The sequence below is a fragment of the Pyrus communis genome, chromosome 17 (genome assembly GCF_963583255.1).
Source record: "Pyrus communis chromosome 17, drPyrComm1.1, whole genome shotgun sequence".
NCBI classification, from domain to species: Eukaryota; Viridiplantae; Streptophyta; class Magnoliopsida; order Rosales; family Rosaceae; genus Pyrus; species Pyrus communis.
In genome coordinates, this window is record NC_084819.1 from 18,207,657 (window position 1) to 18,226,878 (window position 19,222).

The 19,222-nt window shown below is 35.6% G+C and overlaps 4 protein-coding genes across 5 annotated transcripts; 3 read left to right on the forward strand and 1 right to left on the reverse strand.

Annotated features, from left to right (window-relative positions):
* The first annotated feature begins 105 nt into the window (after positions 1 to 105).
* On the forward strand, positions 106 to 2,596 carry LOC137723771 (polygalacturonase At1g48100-like). The gene is made up of 6 exons (XM_068462961.1): positions 106 to 528; positions 665 to 832; positions 1,454 to 1,498; positions 1,608 to 1,815; positions 1,914 to 1,995; positions 2,073 to 2,596. The coding sequence occupies exons 1-6, from the start codon at positions 106 to 108 to the stop codon at positions 2,572 to 2,574; spliced, it is 1,428 nt and encodes a 475-aa protein (XP_068319062.1). The 3' UTR covers positions 2,575 to 2,596.
* Positions 2,597 to 3,727: 1,131 nt separating this feature from the next.
* On the reverse strand, positions 3,728 to 6,672 carry LOC137722941 (uncharacterized). Of its 2 annotated transcripts, none has more exons than XM_068462072.1 (5): positions 6,518 to 6,672; positions 5,254 to 5,580; positions 4,927 to 5,031; positions 4,775 to 4,822; positions 3,728 to 4,228 (listed from the first exon to the last, which is right to left on the reverse strand). In XM_068462072.1, exons 2-5 carry the CDS (start codon positions 5,512 to 5,514, stop codon positions 3,989 to 3,991), a joined length of 654 nt encoding a protein of 217 aa, XP_068318173.1. In that variant the 5' UTR covers positions 5,515 to 5,580; positions 6,518 to 6,672; the 3' UTR covers positions 3,728 to 3,988. The 2 variants fall into 2 exon arrangements, with proteins under 2 accessions (XP_068318173.1, XP_068318174.1); XM_068462073.1 differs by having other exon boundaries at positions 6,435 to 6,551.
* Positions 6,673 to 9,892: 3,220 nt separating this feature from the next.
* LOC137722576 (inactive glucose-6-phosphate 1-dehydrogenase 4, chloroplastic) lies at positions 9,893 to 14,341 on the forward strand. The gene is made up of 12 exons (XM_068461613.1): positions 9,893 to 10,071; positions 10,918 to 11,143; positions 11,243 to 11,526; positions 11,702 to 11,796; positions 11,943 to 12,057; positions 12,180 to 12,385; positions 12,477 to 12,585; positions 12,665 to 12,702; positions 12,795 to 12,915; positions 12,982 to 13,184; positions 13,655 to 13,855; positions 13,947 to 14,341. Exons 1-12 carry the CDS (start codon positions 9,985 to 9,987, stop codon positions 14,182 to 14,184), a joined length of 1,923 nt encoding a protein of 640 aa, XP_068317714.1. The 5' UTR covers positions 9,893 to 9,984; the 3' UTR covers positions 14,185 to 14,341.
* Positions 14,342 to 14,932: 591 nt separating this feature from the next.
* On the forward strand, positions 14,933 to 18,915 carry LOC137721834 (WAT1-related protein At1g09380). Its single transcript, XM_068460856.1, has 7 exons — positions 14,933 to 15,114; positions 16,890 to 16,952; positions 17,072 to 17,188; positions 17,291 to 17,540; positions 17,816 to 17,974; positions 18,326 to 18,477; positions 18,607 to 18,915. Exons 1-7 carry the CDS (start codon positions 14,933 to 14,935, stop codon positions 18,800 to 18,802), a joined length of 1,119 nt encoding a protein of 372 aa, XP_068316957.1. The 3' UTR covers positions 18,803 to 18,915.
* Positions 18,916 to 19,222: the final 307 nt, after the last annotated feature.

The window sequence follows — 19,222 nt, forward strand, 5'->3', positions numbered from 1 at the left end:
AACTTGGCTACAGCTACTGAAAGTTAAGGCCTACTAACACTAGGTACAATAGAAGCACTTCTGTTCTATAAGTAGCTTAAAATTCTTTCATTCCATTTGCTCCACATGCATCTAAGTGAAGGGCTCCATATGTTGAGCATGATATTTGCTAGGGTTCGTGTGATCCTAATTTGCTTTTTCTCTTTTTGTTTCTTCTTTCCTCCCACACACGGCAGACTTCAAAGTCCTAACACTAGATATGATAAGGATTTGAACCCGATATCTCAGATTTCATTGCCACCTTCTCCTTCACCTCAAGCTGCTAGCCCAAGTTACAATGCTATTTCTGTTCATGGTAATACTGTTTTCAATGTGAGATCTTTTGGTGCCGTTGGAGACGGTGTTGCTGATGACACACAAGCATTCAAAATGGCTTGGGATAGTGCTTGTCAAACTGAAGATTCAGAAGTTCTTGTTCCTAAAGGCCATTCCTTTATGATACAGTCCATGATCTTCACAGGGCCATGTAGTTCTGGCCTCAAATTTCAGGTAATGTGGCTCGTCTGTTAAAGTTCAAAATTTTACTACATTATCTCATAGAGAAATTTTGGATGAGAATTTTTTACTTTAATTCTACCTTAACCAAAATATGATGAGAATTTATCTTTATTTTGTTCTCGTGAAGATTGATGGGACATTAGTGCCACCAGATGGACCTGATTCATGGCCAAAAAAGAACAGCAAGAGACAGTGGCTGGTTTTCTACAGAATCAATGGAATGTCAATGCAAGGGGGTGGTGTAATAGATGGGAGAGGAGAGAAATGGTGGGATCTTCCTTGTAAACCCCACAAAGTAAGCACTTTTTCGACTTTACAATCACCAGTTTGTGAAAATTTAATAATAGCCTCATGAATTTAGTACCTTAGTCCAATTTGTCCCTGAACTTCCAATTTGGTTTTGAATCCTATAGACTTTCAAAACTTGTCAAATAATTAACCCCTATCACCAAATTCTTCAATTTTTTAACTACAAATCAAGGGTTGCTTTCGTCCATCCAAAAGGAAAACTCATTTCCTTATATTTGACAACATGCCAGTTTCCCTGTAGTACCACCAAATCTGTCAATTTTTCCTTCAGATTAAAAGGATATTTTTGTCCATTCAAGAGGGGGGAAAAACAAAAATGTAATAAATTTGATATTGGGGAGCAAATTAATATTAAGGGCTCATAATTTAACTCAAAGTTGATAGGAAAAACTGAACATATGTCATAAGTTAATGGGGAATTGTTAAATTCTCCGATTTTTTTTTTAATTTTTTTAATTTTTTAATTTTTTTAATTTTTTTTGTAATACAAGTTAAATTTTTATAGAATTATAGCCAAATCCCTAAATTTGATATGTCTCGTAAAAATTTTAATTGAAGGTACTTTGATACAACTTTCTTACTCTTTCAATTATATGTAATGGACCAGGGAATTAATGGAACAACGCAGCCTGGCCCTTGTGATAGCCCAGTTGTAAGTCACACCGGCAGTCAAAATTCTTTTGAACTATTGCTATTTCTGAAGTGAGCTTTTTTCAATGTTGCTTGAAATGTTCTGCTTACAGATTAATTTTCTGTCGCAGGCCATAAGATTTTTCATGAGCTCCAATTTGAGAGTGCAAGGACTCAAAGTTAAGAACAGCCCCCAGTTTCATTTTCGGTTCGATAACTGTCAAAACGTCCACATAGAATCACTTACCATAAAAGCACCTGCTTTGAGTCCCAACACAGATGGAATTCACATAGAGAACACAAACAATGTGAAACTGTACAATTCACTCATCTCCAATGGTAATTACACAAAAGCAGCTTCCGATTCAACATGTCATTCTCCGCTCTCCGATCTCTCAAAAACTCAGCCTGATCTTGGGTTTTAATTCTTCATGTAGGTGATGACTGCGTCTCAATAGGAGCTGGTTGTTACAATGTAGATATTAGGAACATTACTTGCGGCCCAAGTCATGGAATAAGGTACATCCAATGCTCCAAAGCTCAAATAGGATGGTTTCTAAAGTTTAATTCTACCCTAATTCTCCTTCTTCCTACAGTATTGGAAGTCTAGGGAATCTCCATTCTCGAGCATGTGTTTCAAATATTACCGTGAGGGACTCGATCATCAAGCACTCTGACAATGGGGTTCGGATCAAAACTTGGCAAGGCGGATCAGGGTCAGTGTCAAGGATAACATTCCACAACATTCACATGGACACCGTTCGAAACCCGATTTTATTAGATCAGTACTATTGCCTCACCAAGAACTGCCCTAACCAAACCTCTGCAGTTCAGATATCTGATATTTTGTACACAAACATAAAAGGTACATACGACGTCAGAAGCCCGCCAATGAATTTTGCTTGCAGTGACTCCATGCCGTGCACAAATCTCACTCTCTCTGAAGTGGAACTGTATCCTGCTCAAGGAGTATACGTGGCGAACCCTATTTGCTGGAGTGCTTATGGAACAGTGCAGAGCCTTACAATTCCACCTGTTTTCTGCTTGTTGGGGGGGACACCGCAAAGGTTGCCACAGAATGATAATGAAAGGTGTTAACTAATGTGGATCAAATTGTAATGCCAAGTAAACTTAGATACATATATATATATATATATATATATATATATAAGTCATAGCTATATAAAATTACAAGTGACTGAGAGTCTATAAATCTCTCTTATATAGTAGCATATGGTGTGGAATGTTTAAGGGATTTTTCCCTTGAATTATATTTTTGTGCGTTTGTACTTAAAATCCAGCTTGCTATAATGGGTTTGTTCTATTTGATTTAAATTAATTAATTGTTTAGCCCAATTCCAAGAGTATCTCCAAGATATAGTCTACAAATTTCCTTACGATAAAACACCGTTGAACATAGAACCTCAGACACAATTGTTAATGATCTTAACTGGCTGAGCTTTAAACTTCTTAGAAATAGTAGAGGGAAGTTAATGATATACTATTGTGAAAAATTTATATCCTAAACGCATAAAGTAATTAGAAATGACTTTAAGAAAAAGTGATTCCACACAGCACTTTTTTTCTATCTGCAAACCGCTTTTATTCATTTGCTGAAATCATTTCTCATTTTTATATTAAGAGGTAGATCGGGTTGATTCAATAAAATTGGTATAAATAAGTGACAACTGCATCTGTTTAACTAGCTGTATTTAGCACATGATCATCACATGATCATCGTAGATTATAGTTGACTAAAAAACTAGCCCCGGCCCCCAGTCTAATTTAAGAATGTTGGCTCAAAGAGGGTGTTTAGATTGGTCTAAATGGGGGACCATAGGGGCTGGAATAAAATGTAGCATAGGTCATAAAGGACCACCTCACATATTATATTTCTAAGTAGATAAACCACTGCCATTGCCATAAAGGTAGTAGATTTGTCCAGTCATGGGGCATATAATATCTTCTCTCCACTCTTCTTATCAACTCATACAGTAGTTCTGATTGTTTATTGCTAAAGTATTGCTACATGGAAAAGTCTTTGCCTTTGCTGTTTCAATTTGTTTCCATTCCCGTCAATAATTTAGGGGCCGTGTGATAGCCATTACGTTTCAGTAAAATGAAAACTGAAAGCCAATATGATTACTAAACCGGCCCTTGGTCATTTGATTTTGGTTCCTTCACTTATTTTACCCTTTTTTTTTTTTTTTTATCAATTAGATTACACTGTAAAAGATGGAGTTCATAAAAGTAGTGGTAAGCTCATGAGCAGACTGGGATGTCATTCACAAACTGGATTCGAATTTCGGCATGTTACCGACAGTTTCTGGAAAAGACATGAAAATACATCATAATTAAGAATGTTCTTTCAATACAGTTTGTCTCTGATTACGCCTTCTGATTATTCGAGCATTTCTATTTACGAAGCGTTGATCCACCGTAATTAACATGGCAACTCCAAGCTGGCTTACAATCAAGCTCTTTGGCATACAGGTGTGGTTGGAGGAGTGTACTAGCATAATGAAGCAAGTACCTCTAGCAAGGAAGCAGCAAACTGCATTTGGGTCTCCTCGTCTATGGTCAAGAAGAGAGGCACATGAACAAAGAGTGACTTGATCCCGTTTTGCTCTGCAAATCGAAGGGAATGGTAGTAGACGTAATTGCACACAAACCGACCTGCATCATCCGAGGTCATCACCTCATAACCCTTCTTTGCCAAGGCCTTCGTTATTTCCTCAACGGGAAGAGAAGTCTGCACAGAATCAGAACAGAAATACCTTCAAGACTGATGATAATGAGGAGTCATGCACTTATCAGTCATACACGAATACCAAATAAGACCTGCGAATCTACGATTGCATTAACCATCATTATAGTATTGAAGTTGTACAACCATTCAGGGTATAGTCATCACTTCGCGGTTTCCTTTATTCACCATGCACAGGAATAACTCTATTCCAAAAGGGTGGCTCCATGCCATCACACTAATCCGGAAAAAGAAACGAAATAATATATGTTCTATGACATCCTTTTCATAAAAACAAGTTTTATATGGAACAAGAATCCCGACACAAAAAGATTACTCATGATTGTAGATACTGTAATCTATGGGCTTCCAACAAGGAAGAAAATGCTTTAAGGTATAAACTCGACCTATTTTTAAAGACAACTTAAGTTCTCCAAGCAGGTATTCTTTAAGTAATCAACCTGAAATTAAAACGATATATGAAAGTCCAGGAGAAATTACAAGAAATTTCAAAGAAACATCTAATCAAAGATACATGACCACTCATTCTACCTCTCGTATATGTGCAATTCCACCATCTGAAGGAATAATCGGAACTTTCTGCAAAACAGATGATTAAAGTTTAAAAAATCTGAACAATGTTGAAGACCTCTAAAATAAAATCCCAATTAACTAGAGAACAAACCCTTTGAGTTCTGTCTAACCTGAGGCTTCCATCCCATTTCATCAGGGCAACGGAAAGTAGCTTCATTGACCGCTTGGTGCTCGAGAGCAAACTTTGTTGCACCACTATTAACACCAAAGTGTAACTATACAAAGATAGTCCAAATTAAGAAAGGGTAAGATAAGGGACACATGAATACATACACGGAAGTACTACGCTCAAACCAATTAAATTCTCTCGGACTGATGTTATGGGAAACTTTGTTATATGTTAAAAGTTCTAGAAAAATCATTAATATATTGCACACATGCATTTTCTCTCGGACAAAAAATTAAGAAACAATGGAACAGACATGAGAGCAACTGACCCAAATAGTTCTGCTGGAATTTGAAGTATCCTGCTCACTGATAGCAGATCGCAATGTCTGGTACAGGGTGACAAGTGCTCCTTGTCCTGCAGTCTCAAGAATGCTGCAACTTCCAAGAACCAGACCTTTTGGTGAACCCTTCTTCTTCACATACTCTGTGAGATTACTGACAATTGTCTCAGTTGGATTCTCCGAAACTCCGTGGAATTTCTTAAAACCGGTCACATGAATAGTTACTGGTGAAGGCCCTTCAGACCCCATTTGTCAGTTTTTAATATGTAATCGATGTATGTGTTATAGCATCAAATCAGAAATATATCTAAGTACCTGTATCAAAAAATCAAAAATGAGCAAACGAAATGGAGAGGTATAACTATAAACACACAAGCACGTTTAGAAGGTCTTGGTCTGCAATCAACATGCTTTCCTAAACAAACACATGGACTCCATTTGTGTCATTGAAAGAATTCACAGCCCGTAACGTTTTTATTTATAAAACTCATTGGTCACTCTAAAATCTGAAAGCTGATTGTTAACATCATTATATCAACGCTCTTCCTCAAAATTTTGCTCGTATTTTACTAGTTAATACCCTGATGGCACCGTTAAACAGTTATATGATTTCATTTCAAATCATTGAAAGAATTCAGACCTCGTAACGGTGTTATCCATAAAACTCATTGGTCACTCTAAAATCTGAGAGCTGATTGTTAACAGATGCATTATATCAACCCTCTTCCTCGAATTTTGCTTCGTATCATACTAGTTAACACCATAATGTAATAGTTAAACAATTATATGGCTGGATACTGCAAAAGCAGTTAAATTTCAATCAATCGACAGTCTAGCAATCACAACAGCAATATTTGATGAGACTGCATTCAAAATTTGAAAAACAAAACAAGCTTCGATTCGAAAAGCAGCAGGAAATGCAAAATCGGGAATTCAACATGGCCAGAAACTAAACCAGCTGACAAACAACAAAAAAATTTAATCCAAGAAAAACAGGAGAACCTAGTATTCAACAGCAGATGAAGATCAAATATCAAGGGCAATCAACAAACTTAAAAAACAAGATGATATGAAATTATGAAAGCAATCAGAACCCCAAATTGTACACAGAAAACCCAATTGGAATCGAACAGATGATGATATATATATCGAAGAACCCAGAAATCTACCTTGAAATAAAAGCATGCAGGATTATATATTCTGAAAATTATACAACATAAATAGATAAAAGTTGGAGAGTTTTTTTTCTTGCCTGTAATCTTCACAAGCCTCTCACCCACCAGTCTTATCTGCTCAAAGATGATTTATTTACAACCCCTCTAAGATTCTAAATAGATTGATTAGAGGAAGGAGAGAGAGAGAGAGAGAGAGAGAGAGAGAGAGAGAGAGAGAGTAGAGAGATTGAGGAACGTGTTAGTGGAGGGTCACTATCAAACAACCAAAAACAGAGTAGAAATGATTATAGATGAAATTATTGTTAATTGAGATTAAAATATTTGGTGGTGAAGGACTTCGGATAGTATGCAATGGAACATTTATTAATGTGCATGAACATATTGTATACAGTGAACAATTTTTTCTACGGAAAATTCAATTCTAATCCTCGTCTAAGATTACTTTTTGAATAAAACCTTATCTAAGATTAAAACTAATTCTAATCCTTGGCATTTAATTGTAATTTTTTAATATTAAATATGTTGTAATAATTGTTGAATTTTTTGTTTGTAGGTTATATATTGATTCCCATAAATAATAAAAATGTTATTTATCATTGATAGTTATTATTAACTTCCCATAATACGAAAAGTCATATATTAGCATATATTTTTTATTGGGCGTGAATTTCTCCATATATATGTATATGCATATTACGTACATATGTATGTTTAGATACTATAGTTACATACCGATACATTTATACCGACATATTTGTACCGACACATTTGTATTGATATATTCTTACCGAAACTTACGAACCGATACTTTTGTACCTATGACTAATATAAGGTACCTAAACTTATGTACCAATACTTCCATACCTATGAATAAAATAAGGTACCGAATGTTATGTATAAATTGATTTTGTTTTGTTCTTGAATTTTTTTAATAATGAGAATTTGAATTTTGAATAAATTTTAATCTATTAATATGATTAGAGCACAAAATAAAGAACATAATTATGGATGGGTAAAGAATTTTCGAATGATAAGTTTATATAAATAATAAATGATTTATAATTACTTAAATATGGTAAGTTTTAAAAATAGGGACTTATGTTAGATTTTGAAAACCATTCAGGTTAAAATCTAAAAACAATCTTATTGAAACCCTAAAATCTAAAAACCCATTTTTTCTAAGCGTTCTTTCACTTATATTATGACATATAACATGTGCGTTCATATTCAGAATACACTGAAATTGATGCAGGAATCAAAACGCGAATCAATTGATTAATAAATCTAGATATTGATCCTCAAATGGAGAACGAATGTTAAAACAAAAACATATGAAATGCGTAACTTTTTCTTGCAGATTCATTGATTGTCAAAGACAATACCGAATTTCACAATTCCTAAACCTCTTGTTGATTCACCAAGAATGCCAAGAAGTTTATCACATGAGCGTGGTTGATTCTCTGCACAAGAATGGCCAATGATCGTTGGGGTGTCTAAACCTTGTTAATTCCGTTGGGGTGTCTAAGCCTTGTTAATTCCGTTGGAATATCCGAGTTGATAGAACAAGAACAAAAATGAGAAAACTATCTCAAACTGCTCTCAATTTTCAATTCAATTCATCATAATCTTCCCCCCTAGAATACAAAATACTCATAATTTATAAAAACTCTAACCCCCTCTTAATAATTACTGATACATGCATCATTACTAAAGTTAATAAACTTATTAATATTAATCCCACTTAATTTACCCCACTAACATATATTTATTACATTAAATAAAGATTGAGTCATCCTGCATCAGAAACTCTCTCCATGCCAAGCACCACATACTTGCACAAATTCTTTATTGGTTTTTGACAACTGTTAAATTAGGTAAGAAACTTTCTTTTTTGTTCTACCTCTCTTTGTTTATCCAAAGATTTGTCCTTTATTGTTGTTATTGAGATAATTTTGGACCAACCGTCGAAAAACTAGTTGCTAAACTCAAAGATTCCTTCTTTGCTAACACCAATTATTGGACTGAGAACTGTTTTGGGGAATAATGTATCACAGCCAATATGTATTATGTAAGTTTGTAGCTCGTGAAAATTATTGAAACTCATAACACATCACTTTTCTATTCTTCGTCTAGCGCCGCCTAGCTTCTACTCAAGCGTTAAATGGTTGATCTTCTTTTCGATTAATCTCTAGGCATTTGAAAATTAAGAAACAGTACCTCGACCTCCTTAGGCATCGGCCTACTCCGCCTAGGCACCTGTCTTCCCTACCTAGACCCTTCTAGACACCCAGCTAGGTCGCTACTCTCACTTTGACAAAAAATCGATAAATTTCTTTTGCATTTTATTTTATTTTTGTTCAATATATATATGTCTTTTTATTTTACAATTTTTGTATCACAATATAACGATGTATTTTGTTAAGTATAAACAAACACTTATTTATATGATATAAATAAATATACTTAAACCCACCTAGGCCTTGCTTAGGCGCCGCTAAGCCATAGTCCACTGCTCAACTAGCATCTAGCATCTTTTAGAATCTTTAGCACATGTGATTTACAATAATTGATCGCACCAACTTCAATTAGCAAAATAATTGTTGATCACGTTATAAATACGTGAAAATACGATTGTGAGAGTGCATCATATGAGCTTGTTTCATGTGAAGTTTTTGATATCCGTATTTTAAATTAATTATACACTGTTATGTGTTCATATTTTTACATTAAAATACATAATTAACTTAAAACATCACCAATGTAAACATCTCATAAGTTCTCTCTTTAGCAGCATGGAGAAATTTTTCATTGTGACCGGAATATGGATAGTACACCACGTGTTTTTATATAAGTGGTGAAAAATTGTATTTTTTTAAGTTATTAACTTTTTAACATATATATTCCACAATTTGTATAATGACAAGTGGTGTACCATCTGTGTGCCAATCATATTGAAAAATCTTTCAGCCGAGTGATCTATTATTACAAAAGAATTTTAATGAAAAACTTTCATTACTGTTCACCTTAACGAACCCAAACAACTCCTGCTCACGTGGTGCAAATGTGCCCATGGAATTTATTGAAGAAACCCAAAACCCAACCCAAACAACTACTGCTCATCCAATTCCATGACAAATCCCCCATTTTTCCTACTATTTTTTCCGGACAAGGACAAACCGACAAAGCCCCTTGCTTTAACTAGACGACAAATCAGAAGTACGCGAACATGACGTATCCAAGACAAGTAGACAACTATGACTATGATAGAAAACGTAGTACAGACCAAATCTAACAGTCTCCCTCCCATCACAGCCGTCCATTTTCTCACCTGGCCCAATCATTTCCGGGTTCATCCCATCAACATATATCAACCGTACGATTAACCCCATAGAGTCACTGGTCGTTTTATCCGGTGCATCCGAAACGATAAACGTTTGGTTACAATCGTCCCCTTTATTTTTTTCTTCGGGGACAGACAGTCACAGAACAGAAGCTTAAACGACATTCAAAACCGAGCTGTGGTAAAGGAGGTCAAGGGATATCAATGTCGTTTTCAGCTGTCTCATTGCCATCCTCAGCTTCAAGGCCACCAAGCAATCTCTGCTTCACTGCTTACCAATTCTCTTTTGGGGTGAGTTCTTCTCTCAACCGTCGATATATATTTTCCTGTATTTCTATATTTGTATATGCTGCTCTACTTTATTCTTTGTGCGTATTTATGTCGCTAAGTGTTGTGCTTCGTGAAACGGGTGTTTGGTTTATAAGAAAATAGGAGAGAATCAGTGAAAAGTTTGGATTTTTAAGACTGGAAAAAGGAAAATTGGACATGGGAAATTTTCTGTTTGTTTTCTTGTTCTGTGTTTTTTGGAGGGAACCAAGCTGAATTGATGAAATGGGGTGTTTGGTGTCTTGGAAAATGGGAGTGAGGCAGAGAAAAGTTTGATTTTTCAGACTGAGAAAAGCAAAAAATGGATGTCAAATTTGTTTTTCTTTGCTTAATCCATTGTTTTTTGGGAAACCTAACTGAATTTATAACTCAGGTAGTGGAAAAAGAGGACTATTGTGAATGGGGTGGTGAAATTTTTAGTCTTTGAGGAAGATGGAGTGAGGTCAGGATGGTTTGAACCTCGGTTTGGCAAGACGATATTCTAAACTACTCTATTCGACTCTAATCTTGGTGCGTATTTATCTGGTTTTCTTTGAAAATGAAAAGAATCATATTTGGTCTCCTTAGATTCTAGAGGGAATAAGAAACTGAAAAAAGGGATTTTGCGAGGATATTTGGTCTCGTGTTTAGTTGCTTCATTCTGTTTAATTAACCAGAAGAAGGAATGGGGCCGGGCCGGGAGTGTATTATCCTAGGTTTTTCAGGTCTGTCCTAACCGGGTTTCATCAGTACAAATGTGAAAGATGAACACAGATAAAGCATGAAAAGAAATGAAACTAAGGAATTTTGTTTCTGTTTGGTTGTATATAGGCTCCAGCAAACTTCTTCCGTTCTGGATCAGGTGGGCGAGTTGTGCTCCATGGAGGGCCTCACCATTTCTGCCGAAAATTTTGTGGCTTAAAACGATGGATACTAGAAAACCTACACAGTCAACATCATAAGATGAAAATTGGACCTACAAATGAGTATAAGAGCATAAAAAATGAAGTCAAAGATCACTTAACGGATCATTCTTATTCGACTTTATCACATGAAGGTATGCTCTATAATTGGTTGAGGTCCTTGAGGATTAGTAATATAAGAATTGGTATTTTTCAGTTACTTATCTTTTCCTTCCATAGTGAAATCTTTTTAGATTCTACTTGTGTCTCCGCAGATTCCAATGATCGAACTACAAAAATAACTTTGCAACTTGAAGAAAGTTCTTTGCCAAGTTCCAAACCACATGATTCTGTAACAGGGCCTACTACTTCTTTAGAATCTCCTTCCATACCACAAACACATTCCTCCGAGTTTCTCATTGAGGGTGGTGCAGAAGCCTCACTCTGTATTGCGGTCATAGGAGCAACTGGCGAACTGGCGAGGGGAAAAATTTTCCCGGCACTTTTTGCTCTGTATTACAGCGGCTTTCTTCCAGAGGTATGATGACTTTGATATCTATGTAAGCTGGGCCTTTAGCATAAGAGTAAATATAACATTGGTATGTACACTGAAGATCTTGTTTGGTGAAGAATAAAGTTATCCAAACTTGTTTGACATTTCAATAAGTGAAAAAGGGCTTTGGCTTCTCACTTTTTTTTAAATTTGGCTGCAGAATGTTAGTATATTTGGTTATTCAAGAAAGGATATGACAGATGAAGACCTGAGATCCATGATTGCGTCAACTTTGACTTGTCGTATCGACCATCAGTATGCTTCTTGTGTATCCGCAAATTCCATGCCATCTGTTCTAGTCTTAAATTCTTTTCATGTTTAATTGGATCCATCCACAAAGGGCTTAAATTTGTCTGAATATTTAGCTTACCATGGTAAGTACGTTCAAATTTTCCTCTCAGAGAAAACTGTGGAAACAAAATGGATGTCTTCCTTAGTCGAACACACTACATTAATGGAGGCTATGACAACAGAGAAGGGATGTCAAAGCTCAATGTGCTGATGCAGCAGTTCGAGGTAAAAATTATGCTCAGATATTAAGAAAAAAAATTCTTGTCTTATGTGGATCTTATATGACTTTTGAAATTACTAGGTGGATGCTTTTGATAATTGGTTCTTTAACAGTTAACCTACCTCAGGGAAAATCTGAAGCAAACCGGATATTTTACCTTTCTGTGCCGCAAGAAGCACTTATAAATGTTGCGTGTTCACTCGCTGATAATGCGCAAACCCTGAAGGGCTGGAATCGTGTAATTGTTGAGAAACCTTTTGGCTTTGATGTATTATCATCTCATCGGTTGACGCAGTCTCTTCTTTCAAAGTTTGAAGAAAAACAAATCTACAGGTCTTTGGCACTCCGTTTGTCTTTTCTACACATCACACTGACACGGATGATTAGTGTTGTCCATTCTCGTATTGATAGTCTCTTATTTCAGGATTGATCATCTTTTAGGAAGGAACCTTATCGAAAATCTCACAGTTTTAAGGTTTGCTAATCTAGTATTTGAGCCGCTGTGGAGCCGTACATACATACGCAATGTACAGGTAACTTATCTCAATAATATATTCATCTAATGAAACCTGATGTCTTTGATGTATATAAAACACTTGGATCGTGTTGCAGGTCATTTTATCAGAAGACTTGGGTGTCCAAGCGGGAAAGTAATCCTGATGGCTGTATCGTTGTTCTTTTAATACATATTAACGCAATTAGAACCACCTATGATAATTCATTTTCTTGTTTTTTTATGAAGGTACTTTGATGGTTACGGCATCATTCGTGACATAGTACACAGTCATATACTTCAAACAATAGCATTGCTTGCCATGGAACCACCAATAAGTCTGGATGGGGAAGATATACGAAATGAAAAGGTACTTGCTTGTTATACTCATTTGTAATGCCGATAGTGTTTCTTATGACTAGCTAATTCCTTTCAGGCCAAACTTTTGAGATCAGTTCGGAAATTGGAACCTAGCGATGTTATTCTTGGTCAATATAAAGGAAGTACTAAGGATGAGGTTGATGTTTATATGAACAGCCTGACGCCCACATACTTCGCTGCTGCATTGTACATTGACAATGCACGTTGGGATGGCGTACCTTTCCTGATCAAAGCTGGCATGGGACTCATCCAACACAGGTTGCATCTATCTCAGTGCTTCTTTATACTAAAACTTTATCATATTAGTCAAAACATTTATAGCCCACTTCCCGAATGCTCTGAGTTCGATGGTTCATAAAATGCAGATTTAAAATTAGGATGTTATACTGGTTAAAATATTCTGTTTATGTTAAGAGCCATATATATGTCCAGGGAAGTTAGAAATCTAGCTTAATTACGGTGTCATCTCAGTCAATTCTTGGAAGTGGATAAATATAAGTTTATTCTTAAAGATAGTTTTGGTAGAGAGCCGTAGGGGGGCGAATAGACTTGTTTTTCTTTTTCTAGCTGTGGCCTACTGGGACATATATGATATATCCGTAGATAGTAAATTCCAAAAGTGAATATATTTCGTTTACATGCAGCTTTTAGTGTATTGATTAGTGAAGAGATAAGATTTACCTTAACAATTTCTAATCTTCTTACTGAATACAAACTGTGCAATGCAGAGTGGAGATACGTATACAGTTTCGTCACGTTCCAGGAAATCTTTATCGTGAGCGTATGGGGCACAATATTGACCGTGCTACCAATGAGCTGATTCTGCGTGATACCCCTGATGAGGCCATCCTAGTCAGAGTTAACAATAAGATTCCGGGATTGGGGTTGCAGTTGGATTCTCCGGAACTGAATTTGCTCTACAAGGACAAGTAAGCACTCTAATATTTGCATGTTTTACTACAATTGTAGTTGGTAACTTGGTATGATTTAAATTCATGTGCTTATTATTGGTCATGGCAGGTATAATGTGGAAGTGCCTGATTCATATGAGCATCTCCTTCTTGATGTCATTGACGGAGACAACCACCTCTTTCTGAGAAGCGACGAGCTTGCTGCTGCGTGGAACATTCTAACTCCAGTTTTGAATGAGATAGACAAGAAAAATATAGCACCGGAGCTGTACCAGTTTGGGGGTCGAGGTCCGGTTGGAGCTTACTATCTCTGGGCAAAACATGGGGTTCCGTGGGCTGAGGACTAGCAACCTAGAACTTCTGTTGGTCTTTTCCTCTTGAACAAACACATTATTGGCATTGGAATTTTTTTTGGATTTTTTCTTCACCTTGTGGTATTTACCTTCATTTCTCGGTGTTTCAAAATACTTAAATATGCCCCCTTCAAATCTATAATTTCAAAAATGGCGAAGTTTAATGAACTAGGGCTAAAATGGTTAAAATAAAAGCTAAATTAATTGCCCACGTTTTGGTATGTTTCTACTAAGGTTAAGGTTAATGTTAGAGAGGCTCAATTTATAGATACAATTTGCAGAAACCAATTGATGCGTCATCAGTAAGAATTTGATTTTTTTTATTCCTTTTTAGTGTCATATTTTTATTAATAAAAATCTAAAAAGATGGATAAAATAACGAAACCAAAATAAAATAAAATAAAAAGGAAAGAACTCCAAAATAAAACAACTTGTGGTAGTGGCAGCACAATAGATGTGTAGCCATGCACAAGAAATCAATCTTCAACGGTTTCTCTGTTATTTCCACGCAAAACTCTCTTCTACTTTCTGTTTCGCATCTTTTCTCTAGCTCGATATTTCCCTCCACATCTCTCATTCTCCGATCTCTCTCATTCTCTCTTCAATACTTTGGCCACTCTCTCTGTCTCTCTGTGTGTCTTATTTACTTCAGAAAAACCTCGACGGTAGGAGAGGGAGTTCTCTCTCTCTCGATTTCTCCCTCTCTGTAGTACAAATTACAAGTAGCTAGGGTTCTGTAGAAATGGCTGCCTTTAGCGCCTACATGCCATTCATGGCCATGGTGTTGGTCCAAGCGAGCTATGCAGGAATGAACATTATTTCAAAGCTTGCTATTGAATCTGACATGGACCCTCTTGTTCTTGTTGCTTATCGTCAAGTTTTCGCGGCCGTTGCCATTGCTCCCTTAGCTTATTTGTTGGAATGGTAAAGTGAACATCTGTTAGTCTTGTTGCATGTCACTAAATTCTCTTAGGGTTTAAGTTTGATTTCATGCACCAACGACTCTTTCAAAAATTTTGTTTTCTATCTGGTATTTGTGGCCGAATGTTTTCCTTCTGTCGAACGCAAGTTTTAATGGAATTTTTTGTCTCCTGCATGTAAGTTGCTTAAGTTTATTTGAGTCAAATAGTCTCAAATTTTCAATATATATGATAAGTCTTGGCCTGGATTTTTCTATTATTCTTAAAAGAACAATTTTTGTTATATATAAACAACTAATTTTTTTTTATGTTCGGTTTGTCTATATATGTTCACTGAAAACAAGTAGAAGAAAAGAGGAGAGAATAGAATGATCAGATTTTTATCTTCTTTTACTTTTGCTATTAACAAATAGAAATTTAGCTTTTGAAATGATATAGAAATTGTATTTTCAGTTAGAGTAGCCATTTTTGCACTCATTTTTATTATTATTTGCACTTTAAACTAAAATGGTATGATACTTTCTCTGCACACATGAGGATTGATTTCGTTATTGGATAATTTAGCTTAGGCTAAAAAAGTGTTAAAAGTGCCTAAGCCTTTCTTTCCTTCCTTCACTACTTTTTCTCCCAACTTTCGATCTGATTTCATTACCTGTGGATTTTAATTTTACTCAAATAAAAAGCACTTAACTTTTTAATTAAAAGTTAATTAGGTCTGATGAACTCTGGTGAACGTATTTAATTAGGTCTGAACTCTGGTGAACGTATTTAATTAGGTCTGATTTTGGCATTGAGCTAGGCACGCAATAAACGCAGAAAGCCAGCCATGCATGAAAAGTGTGTCAACTTTCTTTTGCAGTCTTTTTTGGGTGCTTAATTTAACGTGGAGATGCTTCCAAAAAAAAAAAAAAAAAAAAAATTAACGTGGAGAAATTTTTCAATGTGATCGGCACACGAAGTGGTACATCATGTGTCACTATACAAATGATGGGATATGTGTGTTAAAAAGTTAATAACTTAGAAGATAAAATTTTCTATCACTTACATAAAAATAAGTAGTGTACCACCCGTGTTCTCATCACAATGAAATTTTTCTCTTTAATGTGCCACTCGTAACTGGCTCAAGGTGGCAGCACCCTTGCATGGTTGCCATGTCATGTTTAACCATTTGTCCCTTCCTCCATAGCTACTTACTAGCTTGGTCCCGACCTCTCATGGCTGCATGCTATTTTATTAGTAATCTTATTTCATATACACAGCTGGTAAATCAGTAAGATTAAGGCTTAAGCATCCACCGATGGGATGCATTGATGCGACACATGTCCACCATTTGCGATATATGTATTTTAATTAAACAAATATTATAATTAAACTCGTTTATGTTCTTAATCATCATTTATGTTCACCTCTATGTGACTATGTCATAAAAAATATACAAAATAAATGAATGTTATTTGGTACCAACAATGTCTATTTGTTTTATGCATACAAATCACTAAATTGATTTTTCAATTTAATCAATACTTAATAGAGATGATCTATAGATGGATCATATTAAAAAAAAAATGGTCTCCATTATGAAATTTTTACTGGTAAATACGTTGGTTGCAAAAGAGTGAATAAGGTGGTGTGCAAGTATTTTCTTAACAATAATATAAAAGGAGAAAAAGAAGGATATGATAATTCATAATACCAGTTTCTTTAATTTTCTTATTACAGTTTAGAGAAAGTTTCTTTACACACATCATGTTTTATACGTTCTTTCTTAATTTCTAATAGGAAAACAAGACCCAAGATCACATTGGCTATTCTTTTCCAGACTTTTCTGTGCTCATTAACTGGGTAATTAAGTGTGTTAATTTGTTCTTAATTTAATAATATGAAATATATTATGTAGATGTGCATCACTGCAAAACAGTTAATTCACTTAATTAAGTGTATTAACATGAATTAAAATGCAGGGCCACTGCAAATCAGGTTTTTTATTTTCTCGGTTTGAAGTCTTCGACCGCAACGATTGCATGCGCATTGACAAACACACTTCCAGCCATGACATTTATCCTTGCAGTCATTTTCAGGTACTATATATAGTATTACTACTAATTAATATGTTATTTTTTTAGCTTAATTAGTTATTAGTTATGTTTAACACTAATGGAATGTTTAACTTAATTTTGCAGACAAGAATCTGCAAAGCTCAAGAGCAAACCAGGGCTATCTAAGGTGATGGGAACAATTGTGTGTGTATCTGGAGCTATGTTACTTTCATTTTACCATGGACACATCATTGGTCTAAGTGAGTCCAAAATTCACTGGACTTATGCTCAGAGAATGGGAGAGGCAAGTTCCAGCACCAAATCAAGCTCCTTTATAGGCCCCCTATTTGTCATCTTAAGCACCTTAGGTTGGGCATTCTGGTTCATAATCCAAGTAAGTAACTGATCATCATCACCCTCTTGCATTTTCGTGTGTTATTAGTTTCGGCATGTATAGAAATAGGAATGATATGTACTCGTTTGATGACAATCAATGTTGTGATGAGCATTGTCATCATTTATAGGTGACGAACAAAAATGAACTCTAAAATTAGTGCTACAATTTTTATTTAGCTAAATTATAGCTATAGACGCTAATATATATTGGGAATTGTTTTATTGTTGTTGAAATCGAATATTAGCTGTTCCCGTCCTCCAATATAATTTCAGGCTAGAGTTGGGGAAAGCTTTCCAGCTCCTTATACAAGCACCACATTGATGTGTTTGATGGCCAGCTTTGAGTGCGGGATCATTGCTGTAATTGCTGATCACAAAGTGGCTTCATGGTCGCTAAAAGATCCCACGAGACTTATTGCATCCCTCTATGCTGTATGCACTAACTCTTCTCTTGCTTAAACTTATTCTTCAATTTTTAATCATTAGATTATTAAGGTACAAGTGTAATAAAGTTAGAAATACAATTTGAAAGGTTGTTAGTATTTGGTTAAAGTAGTTAGGATTTCTCTTATAAAAACAGTGCGTGTAATCTTCATTTACTTAGTTAATACAAATGTTATTTCTCTCTCTATACACTCTCTCTCATATCTCTGTGTTCATCCTTTTGTTCATCCTTTCTTCTTGATTTTCCCTACAATTCCCAAACATTGCAATGTAGTTAACATAGATTAGCTAATTAATTAATACTAACTAATTCATGAGCACAAAAACTAATATTTACAGGGAATTATGGGTTCTGCACTAGCATTCTTCCTCTCTTCATGGAGTATTCAGCAAAAAGGCCCTCTTTACGTGTCGGTGTTTAGTCCCTTGCTCCTCATTATTGTTGCCATTGCAAGCTGGGCTTTGCTTGAGGAGAAATTATACGTTGGAACGTATGTATACATACAGTTTCAGTTTCATTTTTTTGTAATGAGCTAAACCAAATTTCCTATTAATTAATTGACTTGGATAATCTCATATTAAGATACTAATTAGCTTGGTTCATATTTTACTTGATTTAGTGCTGTAGGGTCGGTTTTGATTGTTGCCGGGCTCTATCTTGTTCTGTGGGGGAAGAATAAGGAGACGAAGGATGAGAAGCCAGCAAAAGCAACAGGCATGACAAATATGACAGATCAGGCCAAGGCTTATGAGAAAAACGACTTGGAGCTGCAGCTGCAAGGGCATTCGGAAAGCAACCGTGACGTTATGGAATAGAGAGAGGAGATCGATCAAGACAACAGATTACAACACCAGATCCGAAAGCTCACAATCTGTTACATTGTATCTCTATGCCACCATTTCATTTCCATCAAGAAGTCGTCCATGAATAGTCCTCCCATCACAATATATAGCATGGTAGTATATAGTATAAAGCCATGCATCATGCATTTGAAAGTTTCTGTGATGAACTTCAACGAACCCTAATCTCATCTCATGTCAATCATTTATGTTACTTCGAACGATTAAGCACCGCAACTTGTAGACTCAAGTGACTCATAGGAGGCGGAACACGAATGTCCTCAACGACGAATGACCATCGTCTCATTCGTCTCGTTGTCCATATCTTATCCAGTGTTGAGAGTAAAATTTCACTCTTGTCGTTGTAAGGGTTGTGGATGATGGCTTTGAGTTCCT

Bases quoted from the DNA above. Each gene is read 5' to 3' on its own strand.
- LOC137723771 (XM_068462961.1), top strand. From the start codon at position 106: ATGCATCTAAGTGAAGGGCTCCATATGTTGAGCATGATATTTGCTAGG. The intron at 833-1,453 runs GTAAGCACTTTT...GTAATGGACCAG, and splicing joins TTCCTTGTAAACCCCACAAA to GGAATTAATGGAACAACGCA. The intron at 1,996-2,072 runs GTACATCCAATG...TTCTTCCTACAG, and splicing joins GGCCCAAGTCATGGAATAAG to TATTGGAAGTCTAGGGAATC.
- LOC137722941 (XM_068462072.1), bottom strand. From the start codon at position 5,514: ATGGGGTCTGAAGGGCCTTCACCAGTAACTATTCATGTGACCGGTTTT. The intron at 5,032-5,253 runs GTCAGTTGCTCT...ATCTTTGTATAG, and splicing joins ATTCCAGCAGAACTATTTGG to TTACACTTTGGTGTTAATAG. The intron at 4,229-4,774 runs GTAGAATGAGTG...GATTCTGTGCAG, and splicing joins GAATTGCACATATACGAGAG to ACTTCTCTTCCCGTTGAGGA.
- LOC137722576 (XM_068461613.1), top strand. From the start codon at position 9,985: ATGTCGTTTTCAGCTGTCTCATTGCCATCCTCAGCTTCAAGGCCACCA. The intron at 11,144-11,242 runs GTATGCTCTATA...AAATCTTTTTAG, and splicing joins TTCGACTTTATCACATGAAG to ATTCTACTTGTGTCTCCGCA. The intron at 11,527-11,701 runs GTATGATGACTT...ATTTGGCTGCAG, and splicing joins ACAGCGGCTTTCTTCCAGAG to AATGTTAGTATATTTGGTTA.
- LOC137721834 (XM_068460856.1), top strand. From the start codon at position 14,933: ATGGCTGCCTTTAGCGCCTACATGCCATTCATGGCCATGGTGTTGGTC. The intron at 15,115-16,889 runs GTAAAGTGAACA...AATTTCTAATAG, and splicing joins TTAGCTTATTTGTTGGAATG to GAAAACAAGACCCAAGATCA. The intron at 18,478-18,606 runs GTATGTATACAT...TACTTGATTTAG, and splicing joins GAGAAATTATACGTTGGAAC to TGCTGTAGGGTCGGTTTTGA.